The following is a 16,585-nucleotide window of genomic DNA, read 5'->3' on the forward strand; positions in this document are numbered from 1 at the left end:
GAACAGAGTAGGGCTCAAAAACATACCTAACAGATTTACTGAGAGCCTTCCTCAGAGCTTCCACATCCCTCCGGGGCACCTCTGGCAAATCCTCCACAAAAGGCATTGAAGGAATCAGTTGACATCGAACGAGGCGCCGACAGCATCGACAACTTCCTCGAAGGCAGAGCCCCAAGAGCGTCCCTCGACGGACACGGCACCAACGACTTCTTTGAGGGCAGAGCCCTGAGAGAGTCCTTCGACAGACACGGCGCCGATGGCGGTCAACGCCTTCCTGGAAGACTTCACAGGTTCCGACAGTTTTTATGGCTTTGAGGACCGGGACCTGGATCTGGCACGGCTACGGCGATCTTCCTTGTCTGATCAGGACCTCGATGGCTCCCGATGATTGTGCCGACCGCACTCGCCCGAAGGCGTGCGAGTGGTGAACCGAGCCTGTTGCCTGCCGGCTTCTTTCGAAGGCGCGGCCGGAACTGTGCCTTGCAATTCGAAAATCACCATCTGCTGGCGGAATGCATCCCATTCTGCCCACGACGAAGACTTGGTGGGACACGTCAAACGCCGTTTGGCGGAGTCCTCCGACGAGGACGGGGAAGGCGACTGGTGACGGCACTTCCTAGAATGCCTCGAAGGAGGCAGAGGAAAGGCGGGAACCACTCCGAGACCGAGACCCCCTGGATTTTCGCCGACGCGGAGAGTCACCTCTCGAGTCATTGGTCGAAAGCCCAGCAGATTTCGACTTATGGGGCTTAGACACCCTACCTACCGTTAATTTCCTCTTCCGTTCCCGCAAGGCCTTAGATGCAAGGGACTGGCAGTCATCGCAGTCAGTAGTGTGGCTTTCACCGAGGCACCAGAGGCAGATGTCGTGCGGGTCCGTGATGGACATTTTCGAACCGCAGTCCCGACACTTTTTAAAGCCCGACTTCGGGGTAGAAGAAGACGAAGACATTGCTGTCGAAGAAGAAGAATCGAGCGCGTCGAGATTCCGAAGCAAACACGTTTGCGGAAAAAATGGAACTGAGGATACGGACGCTGTGCGTCCTATATATAACATCTGGGGACGTCGACCCTTGACGGAGGCCCTCGATGGACAACGTATCAACGTCATTGAAGCAGGACGCCAAAAACATTTCCGAAGCAGCACAGCTGTGGTCATTACCTTTCATAGATGTGGAATACGTCGGAGGACACAATCCCCTCGAAGCTCTGTTCACGTCTGCACCACTCCTAACACAAATGGTGTCTTATCTCACCCATGCTCCTTTATGAACTGTACCATGTCCTCCACAGTGATTCTGCCAAGGCGGGGACCTTACGACACTTGCATATGTACAAAAGTACTGTATGGCACAAAGTATGCTTATAATAAGTTATGCAAATGACCCAAGGCAAAGTGAAAGTACTCTTTGTACATATGTCTGCAATCCACATACAAATATCACAGTACTCCCATTGATAGCAGCACTGCGTTGCTGGTTTGTTAGCAAAAGGCTTCGCTACACCCACTGCAAAGCAATCGACCCATCCATGGAAACATGTCACCACTTACCTTTTCTGTCCACACGTACATATCTATTCAGTAATAACCCAATCAAGGCAACTTTGTTACCTACTTCCAACCAGTGCCCACCCTGTTATGTCAAAGGGCCCCACCCATGCACACAAGCTACTATGGGTTTTGCAGGCACAATACAACATAGCACTTCCACTGAAAATATCCTCATAGTGTCTCCAATGCACTCCCTAGCCCTAATGGAGTCTGCCTGCACTCACCAAAAGATTATAGTACCTATACAAGTACCCACCGATACAGTATATGTGAGTAACTGCATACAAATTGCTTCCATGTGCTAATGTCTGACTGTCCTCCCTAAAACAATGCAGTGCGCAAGCCCTACGCTCTTGGATACATAGGCGGAGGCCTATGGCTTCCGCCCATGCACCCAATAGCCTACTCCTTAAACACACCCACTAAAATGCAATATAGACATGCATGCTACCATGCGGCCACGTACCTTTCCTGACTACCAGTACATATGGGTACACTAACGAAGTCACAATGCTACATTCTCCAACCTGCTTCCAACCAGTGGCCATACTGTTACATGCAATTGACCTAGCCATGCACAGTCTAGTACACCTTTATAGGCACAACACACTATCATACATCAACTGCAAATACCTTCATATTACCTCCAATTCACTCCCCATCCCCAATGCACTCTACCTGGACTCAATGCACTCTTTCTACGTATGTGTGCAATTCACACACCATTATCACAGTCCTCCCATATAGCGTTTCAGGTATTGTGCCAAACACCTATGCTACTCTTTGTACATATGTGTGCAATCCACATACCAATATCACAATACTCCCATACATTGCAAAGAAATCGGAGCACACAGGCACATAGCGCTTCAGTACCCCATAGCTATCAAGCAGATGGCGAAATTGACAATGGACATGGAAGGAGGAACTGGTGAAGACAACTGACTAGTGATGTTTACTTTGTGGTTGCCCCGCTAGATGATACACACTTACTGGACATCATTTCCCATCCTCATGATATTATTTTGGTGCAAAATACCAAATAATTGCTTCATGTGTGTCCCCTCCACCCCCGCAAAATAAAAAGGTTTTCTTTGCAGTAATTACAGGAAATGCTACTCCTTGGTGGAATGATCGAAGCAGCTAAACAGATTAGCCATCACAGGTAGGAAGACACAGGAGCAGGTACCCCACAAACCTACACAGCTACCCTGACAATGCCCTTTGGACCCAACCCCATGACCCTAATGACTACCTTGAATGGTACATAAACACAACTCTAGGATGGCCCCATAGCTATTTGCAATGCACTCCTTGGGATTATATCATGTATGGTGTGCAGGGCAAATATGGAAACCCAGAAGTGTTTATGAATGGTCAGAAGAAGAAGAGGAAAGCTGTGAAAGAGAAGGTCGAGACATATTCATCCATAAAGGGATGAAAAGGGGGAATGTAGGACAGTATAAAAATATGGGCACATTTGGTCGGCATCCCAAACCTGCCAGAAACATACAAACTGCAGAAGTCAATGTGTGAAAAACACATTCCAATGAAGTAAGCAGCCATATTTTAACAAAAGGCTACATGCTTAGGCGAGCAGAGCATCAGAATTAATGCTCGAATTAGGCCACAATACATACACACATTATATATTACAAATAAAACCCAATTGTGAGCGCTGTAGCTAGGCCAGCATCATGTTGCTTTAGTGTCATGGTGCCATCAGGAGCAGACAAACTTATACAGGGAGGAAGCCTGGTATACAATTGAGTAAGAAAGGTTAGCAATGTATACTTTGTCTATGTCCGGGAGGGGATATATATATATATATATATATCTAGATCAACTAGATCAACTAGATCCAGAAGAGAGGTTGGAACATTACTGAGCCCCTGCATTCAGTTGCAGGACGGAGAATCCGCCATTGAAACACCTAAGGCTGGTTAACATCTCGTTTAAACATTCCATGCAAACGTTCCCCTGTGAAGTAGTAGTGATAAGAGAAGACAAATGCGGGCATTCATCACCGAGCTTTGTGCGACGCACGTGCAGACATTCATCGCTCAGCTTCGTGCGACGCCCCCGTGGAGACCAGGTGATCGTGATATTTAGTTAGCAAAATCTATATAAAAGGTTTAACACAGGAGCACAATTATTTTACTCGTAGGCTCAAACAACGTAGAAAACCATTCTTTCATTTCCCAGTAGAATGCAGCAGTCATAACATTCACTGAAAAGACACATTCCAAATTTTGCAACATTGCTTGGTCAAGGCCTGATATCTCGCAGGAACTGGTAGAGCGAAAATGAAGCAAAACAGCTCTTTCCCAGGATTTCAGCTATCAGTAGTGAGTCATACAAATGCAACTTAAAAAGAGTTACAAAACCCAAGGAGCGAAGACAAGATATTTTACACTGATTAGTCAAAAGATGACGCAGGCTTTCCGAGTTCTCACAAGTTGCATCCCAACAAATTATAATAAAGCCACAATTTTAGGCAGAGCAACCAAAATGCAACTCGTGAGATGACAAGAGGGAATGGCACAATGCAAAGCAATACGATCACAGAGCCAGTACAGACAGAGCGCCACATTTCCCACTACAGGAAAAATTACAATTATAAAGTCCCAGATTCAATATCAATTAAACAGTTTAAAATAGAAGAACAAGTTACATACCAACTGTAACGTTCTTTCGATTGGATGTGCCTCCCACGTATTCCTCATCTTAGATATGTATCGTCAGCATTGCTGCTTCGGAAAAAAAATAAATTCCACACCAGGGGGCGCTGGGCTCGAAGTCGTGGCATCAACATCCCTCAAGGGTTGCCATAGAGTGTTGATGTTATCCATAGTATAAATGGCTCGAGCCGCGCCCGTTAGCTTCAGTTCTGTTTTTTCGATATTTTTAACTGATGAGTTGACCAGGCGTCCCCGTAAGCTCTCAAGGAACATGGAGTGTAACAAACGTAAACTGTAAGGCGGGGTAGGATGGGGAGGGGGGGTTGGATGAGGAATACGTGGAAGGAACATCCAATCAAAAGAACGTTACAGTTGGTAAGTAACTTGTTGTTCGAATGGATTGTGTCCTCCCACGTATTCCTCATCTTAGATAGACTCCCAAAGCAGTGAACATTCGGAGGAGGGAGTACTAGTTAATTTTACTCATGGGCTGTATGTAGAGCAGCCTTAGCAAAAAGACCCCCCTGCGATGAGGTGGAATCTAAGTGTTTTACAAAAGTGTGCATTGATGACCAGGTGGCCCCTACACAAATATCTTGCACCGGGACACCCCTCTGAAGTGCCGTTGAAGTCGCCATGCCCCTGGTAGAATGAGCTCTTAGCCCCTCTGGAGGTTCTACACTGTCCAATTTCTAGAATTATCCATCTGCCTACGGTCAGTTTCGTTGCTGTCAGGCCCAATTTGTGGCCGGTGTATCCAATGGAAAGTTGATCACTTTTCCGTAATTTTGCCAGTCTAGAAATGTAATAACAGAGCCCTTTTTGGGTCCAGCCTGTGAAGTCTTTCTTCCTCCTTAATTGCATGAGGGGGGCAGATAGAAAGATGGCAAAGTGATCTTCTGAGACAAGTGAAAGTCGAAGACTATTTTTGGTAGAAATGAAGGTTTGACCAAGTGCAACTTTGTCTTTATGAAAAATGGTGTGAGGAGTCTTACAAGAGGGGGCCGGTAACTCTCACACCCTGCGGTATGATGCAATAGCCATTAGTAGGATGGTCTCCAGTGAGAAGCCTTAGCGGACAAGAATACAAAGGCTTGAAAGCAATGCATGCAAGATATTTTAGTACTAAATTTAGATCCCAACCAGGGACTTCAAAAGGGACTGGAGGGAACACGTTAGTGAGGCCTTTTAAGAATTGAACAACGAGTGGCATTTTGAAGTATGATACCTCTTCTGAGGAGCGCTTAAAAATAGAAAGCGCAGTATAGTATCCTTTTATTGTACCAACCTGAAGGCCTCGATTGGCCAAATGCAGCAGGAAAGAAAGTGCCATAGGTGTACCACATAGAAATGGATCCGCATTCATATCCTTGCACCAGTTACTGAACTTGTTCCAATTACACCTGTACAACTATTTTGTTGCTGGCCTTCTGGCTGAAAGCAAAATCTCCATTACATCGTCCGGTAGGTCCCAATCCTTAGATCTGAGCCTCTCAGAAACCATGCCTGAAGGCCGAGTGTCTTGACCTCTGGATGGAGAACCCGACCTTCCTCTTCCGATAGAAGATCCTCTTAGTGGAAGAAGTATTGGAGGGCAGATGGACATGTCCAGAATGTCCGGGTACCATGTCCTGCTGGCCCAATCCGGGGAAATTAGGATCATGGTTTTCCTGAACTTTCTCAACCTCTTGATTACGTGAGGAATCACATGGATTGGAGTTAACGCGTGTAGGAGTGGAAATTCCCAGTCCACTACAAACGCGTCCCCTAGAGCTTCTCTTGGGCGAAATTCCCTTGAGCAGTACAGTTCGCACTTCCTGTTGACACTGGTCGCGAACATATCCACTTGTTAGGTTCCCCAAAGGGCAAAGATCTCTTGAAGGACTTCCTGAGCTAGTTCCCACTCGTGGGATACTGTACACTGTCTGCTCAGAGCATCCGCCGCCGTGTTCTGCTCTCCGGTTAGGTGAACTGCTGATAGAGAGATTCCTTCTTGTATTGCCCAGAAACGGAGCTGCATTGCCTACCTGCACAGTGTTAGTGGCCCTAAGCCTCCTCTCTTGTTGAGGCAGTACATGGCCATTGTGTTGTCCATCATCATCAGGACATTCTTTCCCCGTACAGAGGGCAGAAAGGCCTTCAGCGCTAGTCTGATTGTCCTCAGCTTCAAAAGGTTGATGTGTAGTTTGGACTCTGATGGAGACCAACGACAGCTGATTGACAGGTCCCTGGTGTGAGCTCCCCACCCTGTGAGTGAGGCGTCCATCACCATTATCTCCGGCCATGGTTGCCAAAAAGATTCTCCCTTGAGAATATTGTCCTTGCAAGCCCACCATAGCAGATCTTGAGCCACTCTGGCCGGAACTTGCAAAAGATCTGACATTTCCCCCAAAAATTGGGTCCATGGAATCCTGAGGACCCATTGAAGGGATCTCATTCCCAATTTGGGCCCGCTGGCACCAGGAAAATGCAGGATGCCATGAGGCAGACTAACCTCAGAAAATCGAAGGCCGGCAGATGCTGGGCATTCTGGAACTTTGTTACCATCTGTAGAACGTGATCTCTCACCTTGGGAGGCAAGGCTTTGCCAGAGGAAGTATCCAGGACTGCTCCGATGAATTGGAGTCTTTGGAATGGTATCATATTTGACTTTTTGTAATTGAGGTAGAAGCCCAGTCTGTGTAAGAAGTGGCAGGTCATGCTCAGATGTTCCTGGGCCTGTTGAGGTGAACGTGCCCCGACTAACCAATCGTCCAGATAAGGGTAAGGGTAGACAAAAATCCCCCTCCCCTGAGACTCGCCGCCACTAACACAATCAGCTTGGTGAAAACCCTTGTGGCGGAGGTCAACCCGAATGGCAGAACTCGAAACGGATAGTGAGAACTGCCAATCGTGAACCTCAGGTACTTTCTGTGCTTGGGATGAATCGGCACATGAAAGTAAGCATCCTGAAGGTCCAATGATACCAACCAGTCCTGGAACCTGAAGGATCTGAGAAAGGGTTACCATCTTGAACTTGTCCTTCCTGAGGAACTTGTTGAAGTTTCTTAAATCCAAGATGGGTCTCAATACTCCATGCTCCTTTGGGATGAGGCAGTATGGGGAATACCAACCCTTGTTCCTCTCTGCTACAGGTACCTGTTCTATTGCACCTTTCTTGAGCAGGGTTAATATTTCCTGCAACAGGAGCGGATCTGTAATTTTGGCAGAGTTTTATCCCGGTGGATGGTCTTGAGGCCTTTTTAGAAAAGGAAGGCAGTAACCTTGAGCCACTGTTTCCAGTACCCAAGCATCTGACGTAATGCCCCGCCATTCGTTCAGATGCTGAGAGATCCTGCCTCCTTGTGGGTCAAGGCCTCTGAGTGGCTTTGCAGCAGCAGCTGAGGGGAAATATGCTGCTACTGGGGCTGATCTAGCACCCTTTCATTATCCACCCTACAGAAATGTTCTTTGTCCTCTTTGACTGGCCTGTCCTTTTCCTCTTCCAAATGTGGAATAAAAACAAAAAGGACGGCCCCTCCAGGAAGATGAGCCCGAATAGGAGTGTTGCTGAGGTTGTCGTATGGAGGTGACAAGTGACTTAGCCACCACCTTGGATGTCTGCAGCTTCTCCAAACTTCCATCTGCCTTGCTGCCGAACAACCTCAAGCCGTCAAATGGCATATTGAGAAGTCTGGCTTGCACATCCGGTGCAAATCCAGACTTTATCCATGCAAACCCGCGTAGCACTGTGCTAGATGCCATGGACCTACTAATGCGGTCAGCAGTGTCCAGTCCTGATTGAAGGCATTCCCCATAGCCTAATTTCCATCTTTCACAATTGCAAGGAAGCAGTCTCGCTCCTCGCCCTCAGGAATGTGTTCAGCCGCTGCAGTAATACAATCCCACAGGGTGTATGTGAATCTTACAAGAGCGCAAGTCACATTTGTTGACTTTAAAGCCATGCTGCTCGAAGAACAAATCTTGCGAGATCAGGCATCAGTTTTCTCATCGTCCCTATCTGGGGGAATAGAAGGCTATGCCGATTTTCTAGTGGATGTGGCTGCCTGCCCTACTAAGCTCTCAGGTGTAGGATGCTTAGTTAAGTATTCAGGGTCAGAAGGGCCTGTATTTCCTAGCGAAATGTTTGTTTCCTGCTGGTCTAGAGTCTGGGGTTTCCCATGCGGCCATAACCTTCCTCTAAAGTGTTGTGTGAAAAGGAAGAACAGGATCCTTTTGAGGACCTTGACTGAGAATGTCAGTCATGTCATCATGTTCATAAATGGGTGAATTTCTGTTCCACCCCATGAATTCCAACACCCTATTCATAGGATTTCTGTATTGAGAGTCTGCATGATCAGCAGGGTCAGGCTTGTTGAATTCTAATTCAGGAGACGTGTCCAAACCACTAGCTGTTTGTAGATATTCATAGAGGTCAGACATCTTGGACTGAGGGTCAATTAGTTTTCAGGAACATCCTTTGCACCACATTTTAACCCAAAAGGGGAAATCTCCTCTTCAGAGTATTGTTCTTCGTAAATAGAAGCCATAGACTTGAGTCTTTTCTTGGCACAGGGTGAAGTATTTGTGAAGGCATTAACCTTGGTTTTGCCAAAGGCATCGATGTTGGTGCCGGAATTAATGTTGGCGTCGATATTGTTGACACTGTCTTCTATAAAGTCGCACCTCTCCCAGATGAACCTAGCTGACCCATGGGCCTCAAGAAGTTACAAGTTCAGCGCTGACCAATCCTGAAGCAACTCCATTATATGATGTGTAACGCCTGGTCTTCTCCCAATGAGCAGCACTTCTTGTATCCCCTATATCCCACGTCATCGATGACGTGTTTTTGTAATGTGTATTTTCTGTTTTTTTGGGCAGAGCGCTCTCGGAGTAGCAGAGTTCTCTGCGTTTCCCATTTAACTTTATATAAAGACATCTCTTTTACTTACTCGCAATTGGTCCTGATCTCATTCCCTACTGGAGTGTGTCCATTGGTGTCTTATTTGGTTATTTTACTGTAAGAGTGGGGAATGCCAGCTTTCAGAGGCTTCGATGTAAGCGCCGTCGAGGAAGGTGTCGATGCCATCTGACACACCGGTGTCGAGTACGTCTGACAGATGCATCGAGGAGACCTTCGACACAGACTTCGAAGACCGTCACCTGACGTTTATGCACCGACAGGTCTGTCTTGCTCTTCTTACGTGGCGTCAGAGGTTTCTCTCAATGACACCCTCAACTATTTTTCACCGATTGAGAGCGTCTAGTCTCGGACCTTCCCCTCATGTTTAGAATGAGCTGGGGGCATGGTCTTCACGCGATTTCTTGGAGGGGTTTTGGGCACGTTGTCGAAGATTTGCATAATCGAGGCTCTAAAAGCCTCCCACTTTCTAGGGGAATCATGTTTTGAAGGACAGGTGATAACCCCTGTATTGTAAGACAAAGAAGAAGAAGATAAGGGAGATCAGTGACGCCTCTTCCTCGCCTTCTTAGAAGAAAAAGATTTTGACAGACTCCTCGATCTAGATTTACATCAGGATTTTACCCTAGACTCAGCAGAGTCTTCGTTTTTCTTTCACTTCCAACATATTTTCTCTGGATATGCTCGGTTTCTTAAAGTAGTTCTTTGGCTGTACCATGTGGAAGATGGTATTTAAATTGGCTAATTGTGCTAAATCAGGACTTTTGGCATAGTACAGTTTATGAACCAGATTGAATGGTGCGTTGATATTTTGATATGGTGGCAGGCGCTTTTGCAAATAGGTCCAGAAATGCAGGCTAATGAATGTCATTGTAGTCCTGTGTATTTGCACACTGGACAGGAGTCCATATTTTGTAGTAGTTTCATTTTGAATTTGCCTTTCACATACTGATTGAGGAACTGGCTTAAAGACTTGAAATATTTTTTGGCTATGTAACACATTGATGTGCACAGCATTCGTCGACTCGCAGGTCCGGATCCAAGCACCAGAGGCAAACTCGATGGGGGTCAGTAATAGACATTTTCTTCCCACATTTCTGGCACTTTTTAAAGCCAGTTTTAGGGGTAGAATGATTTGATGAGGAAGACATCTCGAAAGACTGAAGCGCCGTTTTCGTACACACGAAGCGAAAGCTTTCGGAATAAACAGAACTGAAGCCAACGGGCGTGGCTCGAGCCATTTATACTATGGATGACATCGACACCCTACAGCAACCCTCAAGGGACGGTGACGCCACGACTTGGAGCACAGCACCCCCTGGTGTGGAATGTTTTTTTTCCAAAGCAGCAAAGCCTACGATACAAATATCTAAGATGAGGAATACGTGGGAGGACACAATCCATTCGAAATCACAGTTAATGCAGCTGTTCATATTTTCACATCAAGCAAATGCAAGAGTAATATGGACTTGTTAAGAAAAATCATAACTCACATGAGTACCTCTGCCCCACACTAGAATTACTTGCGATCCTGCAACTAATATAATGGAAACTCATTACCAGCAGATAATATTGCATGCAGCCTCTATTATAATAATGTACAAACATGTCTACATATACATGGCAGCACTGTTGCCAAAAGTAAATGCTTCTGAACAGCAGAGTCTCAAAACATAAGGTCACACACAGGGTAGATTAAATCATGCACATGAAGTAGTCTTCTCATTGAGCGAGTTTGCAAAGTACATGGATAGATACAGTTCACCAGATGAGAGCAGAGTGTTGGTGCCAACAGCGTACAGTTCCTGAGGAAGGAAAACCAACTGTTATATTTTGTCATATGTAACCAAGCTGTTTGGTATAAATTGTTAATTTCACTTCCACTCACCCTGGAACAGCCAATGAGAAAGAAGGATTTACTGACACAGGTGGCTACTGCTTCTGTTCAATTGGAATGTGTGAGAAGTCCAGTGACATCACTATACAATGAGCTAACTAGCCGGCCACATGTTTAGAATACGCCAATGAAATACAAATCATGTATAGTGCAATGCTTACTAGCCAATCATAATAGAGAGAAGCATTGCAAATCTATAGCTTTTGAGAATATGATTTAAGTATGTACTCACTCCATTAGTATTTGAATGTCTCTTAGATAATACCCTGCCTGGCAGTCTATTGCAAGATATTTTGTGTTCCTGTACCTGGTGCATCTCATTTTTTGGCTCGTCTTGGATTATTTTATTGGCATCAGAAGGGACTTGCTATACACTGCCTTCGGTGTCCCTCGAAACACCTGAAACAGCATAGGTTAAATCTTCATGAAATGTGAGCACCACCCCTGCTAATTCTCCTGGAGCCGAGGCATGTCAAATATGGTGCAAGTCTTATGGTTCAATTTATGTCGATCTTGCTGTTGCAAATTCAGTGTCCTGTAATCCCACACTGTCAGGATGCATGTTCATTAGTCACACCTAGTCTGAGCCTTCAACTCCCTTAAATGCCAGGATACAAACTCTTACATAACCTTTATAAACATTATTCACTATAAGCATTTTAATACATGGATTGTCCACCACAGACAAGCCCTCATGATTTGCCCCAATACCGTTCTTCTGGCCTGCCCACCAACAAAAGGTTTTCAATTGCACAGAATTAATGACCCTGCAAGAGGTCGAGGAAACCAATTTGCAAAAACCTTCCCACAGCCTACCCTAAAACAAATTAGAAAAGTCACAACTAGAAAATGTTAAACTTATTGTGCACAGATGGGCGCTACAAGTGTCAAAAGGAGGAAAAAACATCCATCAGCAGTAAGCGCAACAAACCACAAGTGTGACCTCTCTTACATCAGTAATGAATGTAGCAAACATAAGCTGACAACCCACAAGGACACCAATTTCACAAAACTTGACCAAGATCAATATTTGAACATGACAGATATTATTACCAGTATGGACACCCAGAGAGAGCAGCGCTCCCAGGACCACATGCACATTTGGCAAAAACTACGAACATCCATGGTGAGGCCAAAGCACCACCACATCTAAAACCCAAATCAGGCCTGGCACCAAACCATGCTGTGTAGAACAAAAATGTGTTCCACCTACAAGATTAGGGTTGGGAATTAGTGTGTCTTTTAACGCCACCCACTTCGACTTACTTGGAAAACCTTCCATTTTGAGGGCCGCTTTTCCCCCCCTTGGGCGTTTATATTGTTAACTGTTTATAGTCCAGCTACAATTGTAGGTCCAGATGGAAAAGCCAACGGAATCGAAAATGCCTCTTCGTCGGTTCTATTTGGAAATCCCGAAAGACCCACCTTTTGATTGAAGTAGATTGTGTCAAGTCTTTAAATGTCGGAGTCGACGAAGTTAAACAGCATTTGTTTGAACCTCCCACATAATCTGCTCTTTAGTCAGGAAGGATGAAACTTTAATCACAGCGTTTCTGGGTCTGGTACCTGGTAGTTGTGCAAGTCTTTTGGCTCGGTGAGCACCTTCAATGCAAGTTACTTGCTAAATCGAGAGGCCAAATGTTGGCCTGAGTAGAGACTGGACACAAGGAGTATGTCATTTCCTTTCCTTTGTTTCATTCATATTTCTTATTTATAGGTTGTGTTTTTCGCGAACGATTGCCAAGGTTCTTACACTTCAGTTTGAGATCATATGGAATGCTTTGCAGAGTTACAATCCTGGAGATTGAGTCCTCCTGCTTGATATGGAGCTCTTGCAAGACGCCCGCTGAGAATGCATGCCTGCTATTTTATCCGTGAGCGGTTTAAATTGTGCCTGGAAAGTCTCTGAATTTGTCTTGGAATGCTTCTAGCCATTGTTGGAAATCCTCTATTGTGGTCTCAGAGGCCGTTGATGTTGCCCCCAACACCCGGAATGTCTGACTCACAGCTCTGTGGTTTAACCAGCACCTACTCAAGACCCCCTCAAGGGGCCCTTGTGCGCGAGGCCCTCATCCACCCATTTTTAAGCAAGTATGGCCGTTCATTGCTTAAGGGGATTAAGTATGCATATAACCCGGCTACAAAGCTTAGGGAAGGTGCCAGATATCGTGCCGGCCGACAAGGACCAGTCCTCATGGAGAGCACCTCTAAGTGATGCTAGCATGGCTTTATTCCAGATTAGTTGATGTGTGGCCCAAATGTAGCCAGTGTCCCTATTCAAAATGGGGTGCAGCAGTAACAGAGCACTCTAGCTGCCTCCCCCCATACCTTTCGGGTGAAGACTGGCATGCTCTCAGCCCCTCCCCCACCTCAGCATTCCAGCAAAGGCCTCATCTCACTACTCGCCCTGTTTTAGCACTGGGACATTCTTATTTTACCAGAGTTTGGTGCATTCTATCCAAGCTTCCGCAATCATTCAGTGCAGGTCGCTTTGCTTCTCTGCTCTTCCTCTCGGCCCTGTGCCGCACCAGGCCCAGCTGCCTTGGCATGGGGACAGAGGCATAATCGGAGTTCCCACTCCGCCTCCCACCTTGGTACTGGATGTCACTAGGAGTGCATGGGGAGGCCGCTATCAGAAGTGTCTTAGCGTGTTTTCATGAGGGGGGGTGTAGGTGCTGATTTAGCAGAGATCACTGTGCAGGCATCTTTTTTGGACTGCTGGGCATAGATCCCCTCCGGACCCACCCCCGCCCCCTCGACCACCCCCCCACTTCCAAGTAAATTTCGATGGGGAAGATTTAAAATCTTGCGAATTCTGGTAAGGACTTCTGTCACCTTGATGGAGATGGTTAGGGAAAACCCTCATGATCATAGATCAACATTGTCGGGTGTACGATATAAGTTCTCCCTTTGCTGTAGCAAGCAAGATTGAATTGTCACTCTTCTGGATCCAACTTTCAATGGCAAAAGATTGCCAAGCAAGTCAATAGAACAAAAAAAAAAAATAGGATGAATAAAATGTCTGGACACGGGCTAGTATTGCTAGTTTTAGTCTATTGTGAGAACACACAAGACTAACACTATAGAAATATCGTTCCTTGAACATTATTACCTAGTTACTATTGAGTATTTGCCTTTGGGACAGCTCCGAAGTTGGATATAGTAAGGCATAAACAAATTCCATTTCACAATATTAACAATTGGGCTTTCGTGCCTGTAAAATAGTAACTTGCAACATTCTTATGAAGTAGGTGCAGGGGGGCATTTTGTAGATTACTCATTATGATTGTAGTAGCTGGAGTAAAGAAGGTCACTTACCATCAATTTTATTAGCGACAACAATACAGGGAATTTCTGGCCTGAACTCTCTAAGCTCCTTGTACCATGTGTTCAGGTTCTTGTACGTGACCTTCCGTTGAACATCAAATACCTGGAAAGGAAAAAAATATTGTAAAGGCTAATATGGATAATGGTCTCTCGGAGAACAGAAAAAAGGACATTAGGTGTGGTAGGATCACCATCATAAGTGCCATCTCACACGATAGATCACCTCGCATTAAAGGGTAGTGGCACCCTCTCGTTCATTGCATGGTAGGCACTCATACCCTATAGTCTCTTTCCAGACCAGAGTAAAGACCTTCACCTAAATAACTGGCCTCTTCTACGACCAAATAGATATCACCCATTAAATAGCAGAGCGTGTAGCACTTTCATCTTATTAACCAATCTCTCTTGCCATCACAAAGCGTGGAGCTCCATCATCTGACTCATTGGTTAATCCACCCTGGACATGGAACACTCAAATGACAAATTCACCCTGAAATCGATGGAGCACCATCACCACTGAGCTTCATTTATAGGAAACAGGAGGCAAGGAGAACAAGGCAGAAGACAGAAGGGGGAGCCATCAGCTAGAGAGAGATGTAGCTCTTAAGGTAAGGGTACAGCAAAATGATTTTGGAATCTCAAGCTCAGTGACCCTTAAGAGAGGGCACTACAATTGTGACAAGGTGGACACAAATCAGTACAGTGAGAAAACACACTTATGCTAGATTTGAGTAACTGCAGTACATCATAGAAGTGAAGGCAATTGCTGGGGACAAATGGGTGTGAATTTTACTCACCAATATTGGAAGTTAAACATACCAGCTTGGGCACGGCTGTATGCTTCTCTCCAGACAGACCAGCTACTTACAAATGCCATCACCGACCATTATCAACTGAAACCACTGAAAATGGCAGAAGAATTCAGGGTAAAGGGAACAATGTAAATGTACATTGTAAGAATTAGAAGATTTAATGGTTATGCAGTCTCCATGGCCACTGCCTAATGGTTTTCACGGGCCAGTTTATCTGAGCCAAGCAAGACAACTTCATTCAAAAGCACATTGCAATTTGATATGTAGTAGCCTTTCAAACCAAACTGTTACATTGAGCATGGTTGGGGTTATATAACTATGGATAGAAAATTAGCACCACAATCCTTCTTGCTACACAACCACAGACTCAACTCAGTCTCCATCTTCATCTCTGCTCTAACACTACAATATGCCTCCTGTATATCTGACACCAGACAAGGAAGCAAATTCCTAAAATGCAGCATTTTTTTTTTAATGTTAATGTTAAAGGACATTTAAAGGACATTTGTACCGCGCACTATCACCACCAGAGTGGTCCCCTGGCACTCTTAAACAAGCACATGGGAGGGGGCAGTTGGAGTAGGAGCATTAACTAGCAGAAACAAAAGGAACAATCGCCACTGAAAACCAAATGCCCTCCATACAACCAATAAAGATTCTCCCTAAAGGGGAATAACCCAGGAGCCAAGAACTAAAGAAGGTGCAGATCAAGAAAAAAATAGATGTGCAAAGAATGACGCTTATTTTCAGAGACATACACCAGGAAAGGAAGGCAGCTGCAGCAGCAAAAATTCTCCCTCAAGGGAAAAGATAATACAGCCAAGATAATGTCAACTGTACAACCATGCATCCAAACACCTCAGAGCAAAAGTGGTGCAAACAAAACAATAAATTACAAGGCATCTAACACGAACATTAAAAGAATAGCAGAGAATTGTTAATTCAGGTAAAGCTAGGCTAAAGCTACAGGGTGTTTGTGTTCAGATCAGAGGCAGAAAACAGAATCAATAAGTAGGCCTTGCGGTCCTTTTCGGACATCAAATTGTATACTTTTGTTTAGGAAAAATCAGACATGAAAGGAAGAGCAAAACATACATATAAAGTCAGTCATTTCTGATGTCAGAACTACACAATGAAAAAGCATTTCCAAAAGGCTACCAAAGACTGGTTGTTAAATAAAAACATATCATATAGCCAGCCATATGTTCAATGAGCAAGAATGAATGCAGCGCACACATAAAATGGTCAATTGCCGGATAGGACACTTACTGTTCTGAGGCAGGGTATGATCAGCACCAGACAAACCACTTTCTAGAAACCAAAGGCCTCTCCTAGTGTACTTAACTCTGGGAATCAGTAGGGCGATTTTCCTTCAGGAAACTAACAATTGGCAGGATATCCTCTGCTTATGTCTAG

General features: G+C 45.2%; 1 protein-coding gene across 2 annotated transcripts in view; it reads right to left on the bottom strand.

The window, feature by feature from the left end:
* LOC138514169 (rab-like protein 2A) overlaps positions 1–16,585 on the bottom strand; it is a 474,772-nt gene that overhangs the window by 169,293 nt on the left and 288,894 nt on the right. Inside the window, exons 6-7 of one of the 2 annotated variants that reach the window (XM_069629477.1) lie at positions 14,349–14,460; positions 10,591–10,670 (exon numbers count right to left, since the gene is read on the bottom strand). In XM_069629477.1, the coding sequence (XP_069485578.1) occupies positions 10,606–10,670; positions 14,349–14,460 (177 nt within the window). In that variant the 3' untranslated portion in view covers positions 10,591–10,605. Of the gene's footprint in view, positions 1–10,590; positions 10,671–14,348; positions 14,461–16,585 lie in introns of those variants that run through there. The other variant, XM_069629476.1, reaches the window with a different exon arrangement.

Source organism: Ambystoma mexicanum, chromosome 12 (assembly GCF_040938575.1).
Source record: "Ambystoma mexicanum isolate Mex_15411 chromosome 12, UKY_AmexF1_1, whole genome shotgun sequence".
Lineage (NCBI taxonomy): Eukaryota > Metazoa > Chordata > Amphibia > Caudata > Ambystomatidae > Ambystoma > Ambystoma mexicanum.